Source organism: Salvelinus fontinalis, chromosome 30 (genome assembly GCF_029448725.1).
Source record: "Salvelinus fontinalis isolate EN_2023a chromosome 30, ASM2944872v1, whole genome shotgun sequence".
In the NCBI taxonomy this organism is placed as follows: Eukaryota; Metazoa; Chordata; class Actinopteri; order Salmoniformes; family Salmonidae; genus Salvelinus; species Salvelinus fontinalis.
In genome coordinates, this window is record NC_074694.1 from 22,780,098 (window position 1) to 22,798,330 (window position 18,233).

General features: G+C 42.2%; 1 protein-coding gene across 2 annotated transcripts; it reads right to left on the minus strand.

The window, feature by feature from the left end:
- Window positions 1-99: 99 nt before the first annotated feature.
- Window positions 100-17,719, minus strand: map3k21 (mitogen-activated protein kinase kinase kinase 21). 2 transcript variants are annotated; one of them, XM_055890053.1, is made up of 11 exons: window positions 16,006-17,719; window positions 10,188-10,368; window positions 9,364-9,512; window positions 8,788-8,963; window positions 6,693-6,933; window positions 6,073-6,189; window positions 5,766-5,870; window positions 5,031-5,181; window positions 4,831-4,928; window positions 3,947-4,720; window positions 100-3,823 (listed from the first exon to the last, which is right to left on the minus strand). In XM_055890053.1, exons 1-11 carry the CDS (start codon window positions 16,778-16,780, stop codon window positions 3,429-3,431), a joined length of 3,162 nt encoding a protein of 1,053 aa, XP_055746028.1. In that variant the 5' UTR covers window positions 16,781-17,719; the 3' UTR covers window positions 100-3,428. The 2 variants fall into 2 exon arrangements, with proteins under 2 accessions (XP_055746028.1, XP_055746029.1); XM_055890054.1 differs by lacking the exon at window positions 5,766-5,870.
- Window positions 17,720-18,233: the final 514 nt, after the last annotated feature.

The following is an 18,233-nucleotide window of genomic DNA, read 5'->3' on the forward strand; positions in this document are numbered from 1 at the left end:
GGATAAACTTCTTTAAAACACAATACAGATGATTCATTCAGGAAATAACTAGAATACATACACTAGGTCACAAATAAAAGTATGTACATGGATACTACATAACAAATCAACTTTCTTTTTTAATAAAATACATTTGTCAATTTTACTTTTACATAATTTCACAAACCAAACGGCTGATTTAAAAATACAGTATCAAAAATCTGTCTCATGGAATGTGAGCGACTTTGAGCTTTGGTGAAAGTGTTGGGAACATAGGAGACGGTAGGTTGTTTTCTCCCTCGTCAACACAGAATCTGCAGATCAACAGCAGAGCTCATTCACCTCTATCTCAGGGTTTCCCAAAGTCGCCCCCCCCCCCCCACCAGCACTACACAGCTGATCCTCAGGACCGAGTTTGGGAAACCCTGCTATAGAGTACCACAGTATGAGTCATAGATACCCATAAAACCTAGCGGTTAAACAGGGAAATGGTTTCAATCGTTTTTCCACCATTCATTTTTCCCATAGGGGATTTTAGAAACACTTCAAATAAGGGCTGTGTAGGCTTACCCTGGTTTGTTTTAATAAGTCACACATCTACACACAATACCTTATACAGAAATATCTGATTTACATAAGTATTCACACCCCTGACTTAATACATGTTAGAATCACCTTTTGGCAGAGATTACAGCTGTGAGTCTTTCTGGGTAAGTCTTTAAGCGCTTTTCACACCTGGATTGTACAATATTTGCACATTTTTATTATTATTAAAACAATTATTTAAGCTCTTGTCAAGTTGATTGTTGATCATTGCTTGATAGTCATGTTCAAGTTTTGCCAAGCATATTCATAACATGATGCAGCCACCACCGTTTGAAAATATGAAGAGTAGTACTCAGCGATGTTGGATTTTCCCAAAAACAACGCTTTGTATTCAGGACAAAGTTTAATTCCTTTGCCACATTTTTTGCAGTTTTACTTTAGTGCCTTATTGCAAACAGGATGCACGTTTTCAATTTTTTTTTCTCTCTTTCTGTACAGGCTTTCTTTTCACTTTGTCATTTAGGTTACTAATGTGGAGTAACTACAATGTTGTTGATCCATCCTCAGTTTTCTCCTATCATGGTGAAATTCCTGAGCGGTTTCCTTCCTCACCAGCAACTTGAGTTAGGAAGGATGCCTGTATCTTTGTAGTGATTGTGTGTTTTGATACACCATCCAAAGTGTAATAACTTCACCATGCTCAAACAGATATTTAATATATTTTTAACCTGTCTACCAATAAGTGCCCTTCTTTGCGAGGCATTGGAAAACCTCTGGTCTTTGTGGTTGAATCTGTGTTTGAAATTCACTGCTCGACTGAGGGACCTTACAATTATCTGTATGTGTGGGGTACAGAGATGAGGTAGTCATTCAAAAATCTTGTTAAATACTATTGCACACATGAAACTTACTCCTGAACTTATTTAGGCTTGCCATAAAAGGGGTTGAATCAAGATATTTCAGCATTTCCTTTTAAATTTGTAAACATTTCTAAAAAAACATGGTATTGGGTATAGTGACACAATCTCAATTGAACCCATTTTAAATTGACTAAACATTTTGAAAAAGTCAAGGGGTGTAAATACTTTCTGAAGGTATGCATTCAGATTTGTTTAGTATGGTCGTCTTGAGTTGATTTACATTTCCAGAAAGAACGTGGGGGGTTTCTGAGGATTCATGCTGGTTGAAATCATGCATGATCATGCAAATCAGCCATTCTTGAAGTGGTTCAAGTATAAAAGAAGGTTGAGGTCAACTGATGTATTACTTAAAGCATCTGATTGTTAACATGGGGATAAAACAGCACTGCGATTCTGTGAACAAAATGTGATAAAACAGGTTTCAAAAAAATAAAATAACTAAAGATCTGTAAATGTCTGTCGTCTCAAACTCTTGTAGTGTTCTTTTCCCAAGCACAGCAAACACAATGCCAATAAAAAGTATGAAAAAGAAAGCCTTATCAAAGTTGTTGTATTAATGGCAGGCATAACGTGTCAGGATATAGCAAGGACCCCATAAATGCTCTAGCTATGACAATGTGATCTCAAAGGCAGTGTTTACATTTATTTTAATTTTAAATAAGGTATTCTTCCAGTTCTACTGACTTCAACAGCTGACTGGGATGTTCCATTAGGAATGTTGATTTAAAACAGTACTACAAAAGGAGATTAACTTTCAGTATTCTTTGAAAACAGTATAACGGGACGAACAAAAATACTGTACATTGGATATTTACAGGACAGTTTTACATGTTGCTCGGTACTGATGACTTGCATGGGACTGAATATTTAGACGATAACAACTTGTATAGTCTAGGTGCATCAAAAAGAAGGCAGTTCCTATCAGCAATCATTTTCATATTAACAAAAAGCTAAGGAATACTGCATCTGTTACTCAAACAAGTATTGGAATATGTTTTTTCAAAATGTCATTCCATCTTTAGGCATTATCTTTATGAACAAAGGTGTGAAATAATCAATACTGTAATGATAACCATTCATACAAAATATACATTTATGATAAGCCAAATAAAACACCTTCATACTTTCCCCCCATCCAATCACCATTTCTTTGATCTTCAAAATAGTGTTTGCACAGGAAGCTAGGTAGACTAAGCCCCCATGTGAATTGGTTTCGAGCCAAATGGTCATATTCCACAAAAAACATAGCAGCGAATAATGCTGAATAGTCTGTACAGTAGTGGTACTGGTTCAGTTGTTTGTAACGCTTGTCTAGTCGTATAGTGGTAAGGTAGTGGCTGACCAGGCCGTGTTTAGTGTTTCAGTGTTGAGACTAGGATCTCCAGTGTTGTTGATTGCACTGTTACTCTACATCTGTCAGTTGAGCCGCATGTTGACTTCCAGACAGAAGTCAAAGATAAGCCTAAGACATTCAATATTACCTCTGACATTGGACAGAACTTGTCCTAAAATAAACACTGTGGTATCTATAAAATAGAATCGATGAACAAAATCAATAGAAAAAAAATAACCAGCATTAAATCAAATTGGAGAAAAATATATTTATAGACAAAAGCAAATGAACATTGTTTGACATTTTAAAGTACGCATCATTTTCTAACTTGAGATGCCACGATCCAAACCAGTGTGTGCAGAAATGGCGCCATTTTTGCAAGAACAAAAAATGGAACGTGTTCCTTCGTTGTTCAATCAACCTGATGCTATTGAAATATGTTTTTCCCCCCAATATTAAATTACCTAGCAAAATATTAGATATAAATAAAATAAAAAGCACAGGTATCATCAAGCAGCAGTGGCCCACATTCAGTTTTAAAAAACATGAGGGCAGTGGAATGCCCTGGAATGTCAAATAAGAGTTGTTGATCCAACTCAAACGTTAAAGATTGTGCTCTGGTACCCTGGTAATAAGGCAGCTTATTTCTGCTATGACAAGAACTTTTTCTCTAGTTCGAAGACGGAAGGGCGACTGGGGCTGCTCTGAATTCGGCAGAGGGGCACGGTGCAGTCACGTTTCTGCCCCTCTGTGTCCATGTCCAGCAGAGAGCAGTCCATCTTGACCTCAGTGGAAGAGAGGACGATGTTGAGGCTCCTGGCGCTCTTCTCGCCAGAGTAGTGGCCCAGGGAGTAGCTCTTGTTTTGGCCCCTCAAGAGACCCCAGGAGTGGGGTTTGCCCCGGAGGGACAGAGGCCGGGGTCTAGAAGCAACAGTCTCCCCACTGGCTGCTTTCTCAGGGGTCTCCTCCCAGTCAGACTTCTTCTGAGAGGTCGTGGTGGAAGACTGTCCCGACGAGGTCGTGTGACAGCCAGATGTACCATTAGCTGTGGAAATAAATTAAGTCAGTTTCATTGCAACAGTTCAGGGTGCAGTTGTACAGTGGTGTCACCTCACAGCATTAAAGAACACTACTGCATTATACAGTCCTGACTGTCACTTTCACTCACTGTCCTGAACGATGGACGAGTTCTTCCTTCGGAGGCTAGAGCCCATGCTCTGAGGCGGAGTCTGCTCTGAGGCTGCAGGCTGGGGGAGGGGCTCGACCTCAGCTTGAGTCCTGCTGCCCGGCCCCTGTGGACCCTGTGGCTGGGAGCCGCTGTTGGGCTGTGCTCTGGGGTCTACCTCCTTCACAGGGATGGGCTCAGGCCCCTCCACGTCCGACTGCAGGAGGCACTTGGTGGAGTTGCACTCTGAGATGGAGGACATGGAGATGAGGTTGACAGGGCCTTGGGAGCCCGCCGACAAGGATAAGGCTGCTTCCTCCTTGCGGGAGGAACGTCCACCAGGGGGGCTGGTGCTGCGGCGGAAGCGTGTGGCGCGCTGGAACAGACCCTCTTTCTTCTTCTTCTCCACGCTGGGCTGGGGCTCAGGGTCGTCTCCCTGTGGGGCCTTGAGCGTGTCACGCAGGTCGAAGCCCAGCCCCACCGAGGCCAGCATCGAGGCACAGACGTAGAGCACGGTATCTGTCCGGCGGCGAGCTGAGGCCCTCTTCAGACTGTTGGTGGGGGTGTGCTGGGGGGTGGTGCTGGTGGAGCTGGCTGAGGTGGTGCTGGGGTCCTCCAGGCCTTCCCCAGGGCAGCCTCCTGCCGTCCCCTCACCCCCCTGCTGCTGCTCATCCTTCCACAGAGGTAGATCGATGTACACCTGATTGGGGAACTTCAGTTGCTTTGGTTTGCTGTTGTCCGAGCTATCTGGTGAGCATATCTCATCTTTATTGGTCCCTAAACATGAAGGACGAGGACAGAGACAAATAGTCATTGATAAGCTTTTGACAAGGACTAAGAAATGGTATTGTTGTATCTGATTATATTAGAAAACAGATTTTCCTCACCTTGCTGCTCTGCAAACAACGCAGCCAATGGAACTGACTTCTGGGACTTCACCAGACTGGTGGACCAGGGGTTGTTTCCATCAGACAGTGGCCTCACTCTGCCAGGACAAGTCAATTTCATCAAACAACCCACACAGACACCATGAAGATGACAGAAGAAATACTGAATGGAGATGGAAAGAAACACTAATGTCCTGTACCTTTCAGAACAGTTTCCCCGCTCCTTGGTCTGAACGGAGCTCGGTCCCCACGTTCGCCCCTTCTTCTTAATCCCCTTCTTGACATCATCAAACTCCTCTGGCTTGTAGATGGTGCTTCGTCCCCATGTCCTGTTGCTCTCGTCCAGAGTCACTGTGATGAATCAGCAAACATCAGTCAACAACTGGCAGAGTACTCCAATGCCCCAGTGACAAATCTCTGTGAGAGTCCAGGCCACCAGCAGATATATTAGTCTTCAAACACCTGAGTAGCTAAGCAATTAGAGGACTGGATTATTTGAGAAGACAACCTTCACCGCAATAAGAAATATAATCCCTGCAGCTAAACACGGGTTAGGAAATCAAAAAGACCCAGTATTTGATGTCAATATTTCAAGAACAGGTTGGGTTGCAAACAAAAAAACTTCTGTGATAAACATTACAGGTTACAAACAGCCTCTGACGCATCCCAACGTGTCCTTCATTTCAAAGCAAACCCATATTATTATCAATAGTAGTAAAAACCCTGAAACACCCTGGGCTTTTCAGAGGATAAACCCCAAGTTCATTTTCTGAAATCAGCGATGATGATAGTCCATCAAGTTGTCTTAGTAGCCAGAAGCACACAGGCAGCAGCTGGTAGTTGGTTGTTAGAACCTTAGCAGTTGAGAAACACGTTAGCCAGTGCACACACACAGCAGACAGTGGCCACATCCCAACAATGCCACAGTTGCTTGCCTTTCTTCCTAAACCCAGTAGAGGGCTGGCACTCGCTGGTGATATCCACATCCTGGTGATACACATACATACTGCCCCTTCGGATACTGTCAATGCGGGCACACACTAGAGGGAGAAAACATTCACGCAGAACCACATCAGCATTTTTGAGAGGGAAGCTTACCCAGTCATAACAGCTATGCCACAATGAAGCACACATAAAAATACTTTATTTGATAGTTATATTGTTTTGTTATGCATTTGACCCAGGTCTGTCGTGTTCCTGTGTTAATGCAGTATGTGGATTGATTGTCTGAGGTGCACTTACACTGGATGGCCCGGAGACGGGGTATGAGTGTGGGGCTGCTGGGGGGGCTGGAGCTGTTCAGACTCCTCCTCTTGTCCATGGAGGGTGACGCCTGCACCGTGATCTTGTGCTGGAAATCTAGAAAACAGAGACACAGGCCAGGGTGGTTGGTCACTTGTTTAGCTTTTACCATTTGTGTAATCTCTAGTGGACAGACTACGCAACATAAATGGTATCGTAATGTCTGTCAAAAGACTGGGATGCGATGACTAACGAGCAACCGTAGTTCCGGTGCTTTGGTTTTCCATCACTGGTTATTTTGATATTATTTGGGTGAAGGTGGTCCTTAAAGTGGGGGTGGGATTTCAAGCTTTGATTTTAAGTGGAATGTTTTTTTGGCTGAGAGTTTCCGTTTAGGGGGGTGGAGACTTTTTTAGTCTCGTTAATATCTTACCTCATACATCTATGAGAAAGAGAGAACCTAATTGAGCATTTGACCAAATAACGCAACATTTTTGTTCTGGGTGTCCGAGATTACCATTGGTGTAAAATTTGTTGAACTTTTTTTCTCAACTCAAAGATAACATTGACCTAAAGACAGACTATCTCGACAAGACAGAAAGACAGTCAGAAACACCCACCTGACGGCAGGCTGATGCGGTTGCCGTCCTTGAGTTTGAGGCGGCTACGTTTGAACTTGCCCTTCCTCTTCTTGACGTTGGGCTTGTCCTTGTTGAGCTGGAAGATGAGGATGTTGAGTTCCCTCTCCAGCACATTGATCTCCCGCTCCGCCAGCTGCTGCTCCCTCCTCTTCAGCAGCTCCTCGTGGGACTTCTGCTGCAGCGCCGCACGCGTCAGCTCCTCCTCACGCGAACGCAGCTCCTACAGGAAGGAAGGAACACATGTAGGAGGGTCAGATGACAGACAACTCTGTATAATATATTTTGTCCCCCCACATTTTGCATTCGGTGGGGTGCACGACTTGCCCAAAGTAACAAAATTATAAATTGAGACCAATCGAAGCCAAGGAGGGGGAGGGAGGGACAGCGATAGGCAGGTGTGCCCGCCTCTGCAATACAATGATAGGGGAAACACTGGAAAAATGATCCACAGCGACAGGTTCTAGACAGGGCATTATATCCTTATCCCTTCTATCATTTGTGCTAAAAATAATTCACAAATACCTTCCTTGTTTACAGATTTACCTTTGCAAATAACTACAAACACCATCCAGCAGAGCAGTGATCAGTGCCCTGGAGCAGAGCCCTGAGTGAAGGAGAGCTCTTTTAAGAGAGGCTGGCCAGCACTCACAGGTTGTAAATCCTAACTGGCTTCATGGAGCTATGCAGACCTTGTGGTGTGTGGGGAAGCGATGACTAAGCCAAAGACCACAAGCTAAAGGGGGCCCCTCAGTTGCTGAGGCACAGCTACAGAGTGGTAGAGAGGCCTTGGACTGCCTGGCTAAGAGGCTGCCAACTCTTGATTGTCAACTAGGTTGCAAATGTAGGGTTAACAAAATCAGTTGATCTACTCTGCAGGGCAGCATTTGGATTTCATGTTCTTGATTTTGTTTAGGTTCCTCTCATAAAACGGAATAATCCTTAATGAATGACTTCTGCAAAGCAGCTTTACAAACCCACTGAAGTGAAAATTTGAGTTATGTTGTGTAACAACGTTGCAACTTGTGATGTTGAAAAACTATATAATAATATGTGTTAAAAATAACTGAAAAACAATAGCCCTATATACTTCCGGCAAAAAACGTCACTGAAGTTTTAGAAGAAAGCTGAACCTCATTATACCTACAGTAGGTTTAGACTTATGGTCCCTCAGAAATATAGATGGATAAGCGTTTTAGATCATATGCAACTTTTAACAATGGAATGTAGAAACTCACACTCTGGAGGAACAATGTATGACTGTCTGTGCTTCTGTTACCTTTTAGAGGTAATGAAATGAAATGTATGGGGAAATAACATGAAGAATTGACATGCTAGACAATCCCTGGGAGAGATGACATATTTCGCAATTTGCCAAGTTTGCTGCTTAACAATTCAGCTGAATTTACATGAAAGCGCATTTGATATAAGAGGGACTAAGGAGAAATACTTAAAACCATTACCACTAATACCTTATTTTGTTAGACACGATTAGCTCGCTCCCAGAAATTAACCATTCAAATCAAAGCATTTCCTTAACTACAGGTTTATTGCACAGCTGCCTTCCAATCGCTTCTAACCTTATACTTCTCAGTTTATACTTGAGCTATACACCTTACCTACTTAATGAAGCAACGAAGGATGAGTAAATTATAAAACAGGTCAAATGTACTTAGTGAAAATTCTAAATACATTGCACAACATCTCTCACTGTTTCCTGAGTGCTGACATAATGCCTCTCACCATTCACATCACGGCATTATGTTTGAGAATACATGCCCCTACACTGATCAAATGAACGAAGGCATACGGGGAGGGATGTGACACTTGCTATTATTACAGATGTATGGTCTTAATTTGACCCACATTGTCACAGCAAAATAATCCTGTAGCACAGGATCTGAACGTATAATCCATAATGTTGCTACATGCAAAGTACAATACTGTTAATATAATTGTGTGTTAGTGTGGGTTTTTAGTGAATTTATGTAAATCATGAAACTCTTATGCATTTCCTGCGATGAAGGAAAATTCTCAGCAACAAAAGAGTGATCAAATTAAGCTCCTACACCTGTACCTTCTCTTTTGTCCTGAGCTCGTCAAACATCTCCTGGATCTCCACCCTCCAGTCCTCCTGCATGGAGTGGAAGGAGTCTTGGGGCATAGTGGCCATCACCGCCTCCTCTATGGCTGTCAGCTGCTCCAGGATGGAGGCAAACGACGGCCGGATGTGGGGGTCCTGTTCCCAGCACTCTGAGATAAAAAACAATGTGGAACCAAGATTGGGATCAATGTTCTGGAACTAAATCAATACCAATATCTAGTTGTGTGATGCAAATTATTATTTAAAAAAAAAGTATATATGATTTATTGTCACATAAACCGTATAGGTGCAGTGAAATGGGTTGTTTTACAGGGTCAGCCATAGTAGTACGGCGCCCTGGAGCAAATTAGGGTTAAGTGCCTTGCTCAAGGGCCCATCTGCAGATTTGTCACCAGTGTCGGCTTGGGTATTTGAACCAGCGACCAAATACACACACAAATGTCCTGGAATGAGAGTGTATTATCCTATGTACTTCGGGCAACATGAGTTCTTCAAAAATGGGTTGAGGAACGGTAACAGCAGATGGATGGTCAGACTTGGTGAGAGCACCTTCCATGAGCTTGGCGAAGGGTTCTGGGCAGGTGGATGGAATAGGGAGGGTTAACTTGTTGACAGCCACACCATAGGCCACAGCCAGCCCATCAATCCCACGGTAAGGCACCTCTCCTGTCAGCAACTCCCATAACAGGACCCCATAACTAGTAGAGAAAACACAGATACAGTGAGCACAATGTCCAAATATTATAACACTATTTTAACACTCAAATTCACACTGCCTAAACCTTTCTTGATGTGCTTAGACCTGCTGTTTAGAGGAACTTGTTCTTGAATAATGGACATGTTGAATACTAAATAATGGCAGTAAAATGTTGTTTACCTGTACAGTGCAAACACAAATGATCCTGTTGAGATTAAGCACCAAGCCTACAGTAATCATCTTTCATGAAATTAATGTTAGCTCCTGATGCATCAGATTGTATTAACCAGTGGAGGGTGTTCAGGGCTACTGTAGGCTATACTGCACATAGTAGTAGTACAGAATGTACATAAAGTTATCTGATAAAACAGTTTTGGTTTAAACAAAATAACAAATCAAATCAATTTATATATATATATATATATATTACATCAGCTGATATCTCAAAGTGCTGTACAGAAACCCAGCCTAAAACCCCAAACAGCAAGCAATGCAGGTGTAGAAACACGGGAGAGCACTTATCAGAAATAGGCCAGGACAAATGTTTCTAAATGTCTTAAAATTAAAGGAGTATCATGGTGCCACCTTTCCAAATCATAATTTCCTAAAAACCCTATTGATTCCAGTCTGACTGTGTTTGGAACAGAGAGAAGGAGCGTGCTGTTATTTTTTTTACCTCCAGACATCGCTGCCTTTGGAGAAGAGGGAGGACTTGATGACTTCGGGGGCCATCCATGAGTACGTGCCAGCAGCACTCATCTTGGTGGTGTTGTGCCACTCTCTGGCTAGGCCAAAGTCTGTGATCTTCAAAGTCTTCCTTCCAATGTCATCGTTCTCTATTTTTTCAAGCAACAAAACTAGGTAAAAAGTAGAGGACAGAGGAGAGGGTTGGTTTGGCGACATACAATGGGATATCTTCTAGGTGTAAAAACAAATTTAAAAAAGCAGCTTTTTCATTATGATCAACGGGGAAGATGACAGGATTATAATAGATCTGTCCCCAGGTCTTAAACATTCTTTATACTGATACTTACAGAACCTGTCTGTAAGGCAAAACCGAACACACCACACTTTAACTGAATGAATAGGCTAGAAACAGTATGAAGTGTTCTCAGAGGACTGCAGTTTTTGCTTTATTTAAAGACGATGTGAATATGCAGAACTTTGTGCGATTCAAACAATATAAATATGCAGTGAAACCCGATTACTACTCCTCTAATTTAGAAGACATTCTTCCTCGTGGACATATAGACAATATGGATATTACATACTGTACCCAAACTATAGGCCTAGCTAAAGAAGGGAGGCCATTGTTTACTTTGGCAGGTGTGCCGCCCTCTACTTATTAAGAACCTATTAACATTGGCATTCACCCCAGGTTTGGACACCTGTTGATTAAAGAGAATGTGTAACAGTCTCTAAGACTGGGGGTGGTTGCCTGAAAGTCAGATATCAGCTCATTCTGTCCTTGACTCCTCCATATCAATACCATATCCAAATTGGCCAAGCTAACAAAACACCATTATCTAAAAACTACAACACATATTTAATTTTACAAGGGAGCACTTTTAACTTTCCCATGCCCGGAATGTTAATAATCATCTACTCCAGAATAGAGCATACAGTAGATAAGGACAGCCAGAAGAGACCTTGACTCTACTGCCAGCTCACAGTCACTGACTTGCCAAATGAGAGGGTGACAAAGCACACAACATAGGCTACATCTGGAGGGTAATGTAACAAAATCACAGTGGACAAGGACAGCAACAATATTGTGGAGAGCTATGGCAGTGTAAGATTATTTTTGTCCTTATTTGTGTCTGTTATTTGTAGAAGATAAATATACTGTAACTGACATAGCATCTACCTTCATTTAGATTTAAACAAATATGTTCTTTAGAGTGGCACAATATTCAAGTAGGCTTATAGGAAGAAACTAGGCCTATTCCTAAATGTGACAATTGGCATTCCATTTCAAAATAGGTTTTTCTGGCTTAACGAGAGCCTATAAAATACAGCGGTTTCATCTAATTGTCCATGATTCTATAAATTCTGATTAGGCTAGTTACCCGACATAACTCTATATTTTTCCAGAACAGGATACAGAAAAGTGGTATGTTCATTGATAACAGACTCCCTGATTACATGATATACTAATGCTAACCTTACCCTGAATGCTGGTCCAAACCTCGGAATACAAGTCGGGTTGACATAGGCTGTATTTCAGTGAGACGCCCATGGCACATTTCAGGCCTTTAAAGGAGTTTCCTCAGATGTGGATTTCGGAACCTGAGCTCTGCCATAGTAATTAACATGATTCGGTAGCAGGGAGGGGAGCAAACCACAGCCTAAAGGACTATCTTTAAAAACCAATTTGTTGAGTATTTCTAACATAGACAAACTATAGGTCTAGTCTATTAGGCCGTAGGCCTGGGTGGCACTGAGAAAAATGTCTTTCCCCCTGTTATTTTTCAGACCATTTCCCTTGTGTTTCTACCACACTATATAAACCAAAAAGTTAGCCTTAAAAAGGTACCAGCTCAAGGTGATAATTTGTAGACAGAACACTGGGTTGAGTCAGTCAGTTTTTCTCCAGCTGTTGTACTATTCAATATGCCAGATAATAGGCAGTTCTTTGGTGGCAATAATAAAAAAAATACTCACAGCTTTTCCAGTTTTCCTTTCAGAAAAAAAACTACAGTAAGCGAACTACTCATTGTGGTTAACTGCAGGGAAGTTTAAAAAAAGTTGCCTTGCAATCTATAGTAATGCTTAGTTTACTTAAAGCCCTCCTCTGTAAGGGCATATATATTGACACTAACAATTTTATAGGTTAGGGTGTAAACTTGAGCGCTAGACACAACAATAGCCATGACTTGGATACACAAAATAACACTGTGTGCACTTCAACAGGGCACTATTGTTACCTCCATTCTGGAGCGAGATTCTTGACATTCTTTAACCTTTGCATCTCTGTGCCCGAAACTACAAAATTAAAGTGTTATGAGGGCTGGCAAGAGGCCAAGTTTCAGTGTGCTCTGCACTGCCTGCCAATGAACATTTCGTCCATCTACAGTACCTCTCTGCTCTCCAACTCCAATCAGCAAGAAGGAATAACCTCTTGTAAAAAAATGTGAAGAATTTAAAAGTTGCAGCTGTTGTGGAGATTAAATATAATGAAAATAAGCCTTTCAGGCCCAGGAGTCTGGGCATTCTTGTGGCTGCTGTCACCTAGCAACTAGTGCTTGACCACTCCATTGTGCAAACTTATGTTAAGCTTTTGCCCCTCATTAGCGGCATTCCTCCTTCGACCGAGGTATTAAAAGATTAAGACACACAAAGACACACAATTTCACTGACTTTTTGATATTCCCTTCAAATAATCATTGATCAAATCAGTGTCTAGTACTACACTAAGTAAATTGTGGGTTGATCAGTTCTGAAGGTGAAGGTAGTTGGGTATTGAAAGTTTGTGCACTGCATTTTGCCTCATCTTACAATGCATGCTCAAGACAAACATTCACAACAATATCCCACAGATGAATTGCCCTCTGGGCTCCCTTATTTGTGGCTGGTGTCCTAAGTAACTGGTTTAAACAGAAAGTGTATAGTTCCCAGTGGGGGTCAGTGGGTAAATTCATTGAGCCCCCTAAACAAACACATTTCCCCCCAATTAAATTCAGCAGGCTACCAGTGCTGTCTGTCACAATAATGTGGAAAGATACACACTAACTTGTGTTAGCAGTGCAGTGCTGCTTGGGGGTGGGGTGTGAGCCAGTGTCTATTGTCCATTTAACATGTGCTACCCGAATAGCTGTTCAATAGAAGAGGTTGGGTTTGCTCACACCGTGAAAGTTTGTACTATGTACTATTTGACAGTACTATGTAGACACGTGTATGATTCCCCAGTGAAAACAAAAATACAGTAAAATTGATGAACAAGGTTCACCTTCTGAGAAATCTGAGCCTGATAAGACGAGCCACTATCGGTATACCGCAAAACAGACACTGTGCCAGAATCATGTTTCACACAACACAGCGGTGATGTCTCACTCTGAAGTATATAGCCACAGTCAACTCAAAAATGTTCATGCATTATTTAGAGGGACGACTCAGAGGCCTCAAAATCCCCACCAAGGTTTAAGTCTAAATATTCTCACCAACTGAAAAACATGCCTAAAACCTAACTGTAGCACGGGTCAGTTCTAGAATCATGTTTTCTAGTGGCTCAGTTTGGTTTGGTTCTTGCAACACCGGGATTGTGGGTTTGATTTCCACATGGGCCATATAAGCCTAATATGAGAAGTTTAGGAAAATGACCATATTATCATTACAATTGTGAGCTCCAACATTGTAACAGCACTCGTGATTTAGGAGCACATACACTGATGACATGGTTTGAAGTTGAGTGTTTAGTAAATCAGGGGCTTAATTTGAGACAATATTTCTGGGGGGGTTGGGGTTAGGGACTCCAGCTGAGCAAAGGTTGATCTTACTTCACATCCTCTTGAGGGTCCCCCCCCCTGCATACAAAGATCCTTCTTTAGGGCCCTGCCTGGTTCTCACATGCCCTGAAGAGGATCTGGGTTTCTGAGGATCAGCCACATGCCTAACAGAACGACAAGCAGATGGAGAGCTCTCAGCTGCTTGTACAGGCCTCTGAAGTCCATAGGGGTGACCGAAAAGGACAGAGCTGGGAGAGGGAAAGTTGCCTGTGTACTGTGGAAATTAATGGAATGCGGAGATGGTGCAATTTCATAGCAGCAATGATTCTGCACTTCCCAAAGGCAGACTGACGTATTTGGGTCAGAATGTAAAACATTACTGCTTTGGCCAATTTAAATTAAATCTGTAATATGTAACTTCTTGGGCAACCTGATCAAATTAGCATAGACATGTGTTATAGGTCTGTTATTCGCAATGAAAGAAAGTCTAAGAAGGGGTAAATCTGTTCTATGTGCACTATTTCTATGCTTCCCATTCAGTTTCGTATTTGCATCTTAATTTTGGTTTTGTACACCAGCTTCACAGCTGAAAATACAATAGTTTTGTTTTGTGAAAAGATATTGCACAGCGGTTTAGAAGGTACAATGATTCTCTGCACTTGCTTGTTTTGTCACAAACTGAAATTAGGCAAACTACTACAATTTTAGCAACCCGGAAATGGCGGAGCGATTCCTGCATTTTGCACCTTTAACTTAATGTATTGTCACAGAGTTCCCGTTCAATTACTTGTCACGCAATACGGGACAGATACTGTACCAATACTTTTGGAACGCACATTTTTTGTTGTTTCGGCTCCGTACTCTGTACTTGGATTTGAAATGATACAATGACTATGGAGGTTAACGTGCAGATTGTCAGCTTTAATTTTAGGGTATTTACAACCATATCGGGTGAACACTAACTTTCTAGCTCATCATTATTCACGATTCATTCAGGACTATCCATAATCATGGTCGCATACACATTAATGTAGTGTTTAAAAACATACTATTTTCTTATTTACAGTAAAAGTGACTCTAAAATGACAATACATTACTTACCATTCATTTCTATTGGGCACCAAATAATCTGAAACAACCAAACAGTTTGTCAAGTCACAAGCTTGATGCAATCATTGCTTGCTATTAATGTGGTGTCAAAGTCAACTTTTGACTACTTTAATACAATTTACAAAATACTACTTTAATACAATCAACTTTAATAAGTAAATTTGAACCAATACTTTTCGTCCTCTAAAATGGGGGGGGCCTATGTTCAAAAAGTGCTATAATTTATAAACGGTTCACCCGATATGGATGAAAATACCCTCAAATTAAAGCTGATTGTCTGCACTTTAACGTAATTGTAATTGTATGATTTCAAATCTAAAGTGCTGGAGTACAGAGGCAAAACATGTTTCACTGTCCTAATACTTTTGGAGCTCACTGTGTGTCAACAATACCTAGGTCTATAGATATAGGAAGTAGTATGACAGTAGTTATCTTTCACCATGCCACTGTGGCCAGGTGTTTGGTCGATTAGTGAATTAATATGATCTTCCTCATCATGTTCTAGCATATCATTAATGTGCGATTAGCATAAGAGGGTTTCAGAGAGTTTGAACAGGGAAAGTCATGGCGGAGAAGACCTTGCTCTGGGTTCCCAAATCATTCCTTCAAATGCCAACCCTCAACTCTCAGTTGCAGGCCTATCTACAACGTGAATGCAGTGTCACCTGAAGTACAGCAGCTGAGCTTACTTTACAATAGCATTCTAGGCAGCTTTCCTAATCAGACAAAGTGCAAAACCCAACATTTCTTGGTGCTAGGAGATATATTGTTTGTCAGTTTTACAGTGATAGTAAACGTGTATTCATGAGCTTTAGGGTAATGTTTTAGTTGGTAGAGGAGATTGTTGACCATTCCTGTGGCCATGTTCAGATTTTCTTCTGTTCTGAAAAGTGATGGATGGTTATTTTGAGCAGATGGTAATATTGATATGTTGCTTACTGTTGCAGGATTTCAGGTCACGGTGAATAATGGGCACAACAGCCTCCTCGTGTAAGTAGTGCATGCCCCTGGCGATTTGAACAGCCCAGTTGACAAGAATGTGTGGTGGTATCCTCCGACCTGTCAAAGCCCGGTTAAGGGTCCCTCCGCGAGCATATTCCATCACCAAGCACAGGTTCGGCTCCTCAAGACAGACACCTTCAAGTTTTATTATATTGGGATGTTGTAGCATGGAGAAGAGCTTGGCCTCTTGTTTAACACCGTCCGAAGTTGCAGTAATGTCTTCGTCAGGATCCTGTCGGGCTGCCTTTACAGCGACCTCTTGGTCCTTCCATGCCCCTCGGTAAACTTTACCGAATCCCCCGACACCGATTATTTCCTCTAAAACCAGTTCACTAAAATCTATTTGCACGGGAGTACTCGGACGCTCCCGCACCCCTACCGTGCTACCGTCGGGAAGTCTGTAAATTGCAGGTTGATACGTAACATAATTTGCAGGGAAAATCCCAACTCGGTGGTTAATTTTACCCGTCCACCATCCTTCATCTCCCGAGATCGCAGCATCCTTCGAGAGGACCTCAACCACGTCCCCCCGCCGCAGACTAAGTTCGTCTTCTCCAGTACTTCCATAGTCAAACACAGCCGTCCACAGCGACCGGGAAAGAGGAGCAGAATGAGCCCAAGCTCTTGCGGTGGGGGAATCTGTCCAGTCATGCTCTCCAGTGTCTTTCGGTCGCCCCTCACCGTTTGGGAAACCAGCCTTGGAAACATCCATTTCTCGGTGTCTGTAGCAGAACCATAGGGTGCAAAGCTGCTGCAAAATCAAACGACCTCTACACTCATTGGAATGCTCGTGAATCGTTCAGAACGATTTCACAAATGGGCAAGACGGTCCCAACATGGTATTCCAATGTCTTGGTAAGACACGTTTGCTACTTTCTTCCACGTCGCCACTCTGGTCAAGTTTATTTGTGGATCAACTTCTGAAACGTAACTATTCAATAAGTTAGCTAGTAACGTTACCTAGTTAGAGTGCTAAGACTAGCTAGCTAGTCACCTATAAAGTTACGCTAGTTTGAATGAACAAAGCACATTTATGTAGCTAACTACTCATCAGGGTGTACGTGGAAGTTGACCCAGTCCCACTACGGACAGTGAAAAATAAGCCCCAATTACTGCTAGCTAGCTTCGTAGCTAGAAAAAACTCATACCTACAGTAGTTGTGCTAACGTTAGCTCCTGAATTATCTATCAGGCTATGAAGTTTAAGTGCCAAAATAGTAACGTTACCTGCACATTGTCGAAATAAACTTGGGTTTAACACCAGAAACATGCGCCAACAGTAGTAGCTATATCATTGTTGGTAACCGAGCTACGTTTTCATCTAACTTTTAGCTGGCAAGTTTAGCTAACGTTAGTTTAATCGCTCCCCAAACCTTTAGTTAGCTAGCCCATTCGTTACGCTAGCTAGCTTAGGTCGTCAGCCCATTGACTGCACTGACACTTTAAAAAGTTTGAATATAAATGCAGCTAATTTCTTGTCAGTATGAATCCTCGTGTAGCCAACAATATGAAGTTTTGTTGCGTTTGAATGATTCGCTAGGATCCGAAAGATAACCAAACGTTCCATCAACTTTCCTCAGAACAATCTGTACGGCCACCGAAATCGCTCTTACTACATACACTGGGCTGCCTGAGCAGCGGGCTGGTCCTGTTAGGAAGTTTGCTCGCTCGTTCGAGCTGAGCTCTTCAACACGCAGATTGGTGGATTTCCCCTCACGTGACATGCATGTCTCTACAGGAAAACAAGAAGAGGAGCAGTGGGGAGGAGCCTTCGTGTGCAGAAAAGTGCGCGCGGTGATGGCATATTATGCCATATCATTACATTTACATTTAAGTCATTTAGCAGACGCTCTTATCCAGAGCGACTTACAAATTGGAAAGTTCATACATATTCATCCTGGTCCCCCCGTGGGAATAGAACCCTGGTCCCCCCGTGGGAATTGAACCCACAACCCTGGCGTTGCAAGCGCCATGCTCTACCAACTGAGCCACACGGGACCACACGGGACCACCATATTATTGATGATGGCAGCAATAATGAATTACATTGCTGCCATGTGTAAACCCATTATTTCATGAGCACCAACACGACAATCACAACTTCAACCAAACAGACATAACTGTTTATTAATTATACATAAACTAGCCTACATTCATTTTGCCTAT

Coding starts and splice junctions, on each gene's coding strand:
- map3k21 (XM_055890053.1), bottom strand. CDS start 16,780: ATGGATGTTTCCAAGGCTGGTTTCCCAAACGGTGAGGGGCGACCGAAA. Junction 10,369..16,005: donor TGACCTGAAATCCTGCAACA/GTAAGCAACATA, acceptor CTTTTTACCTAG/TTTTGTTGCTTGAAAAAATA. Junction 3,824..3,946: donor CTCGTCCATCGTTCAGGACA/GTGAGTGAAAGT, acceptor TTATTTCCACAG/CTAATGGTACATCTGGCTGT.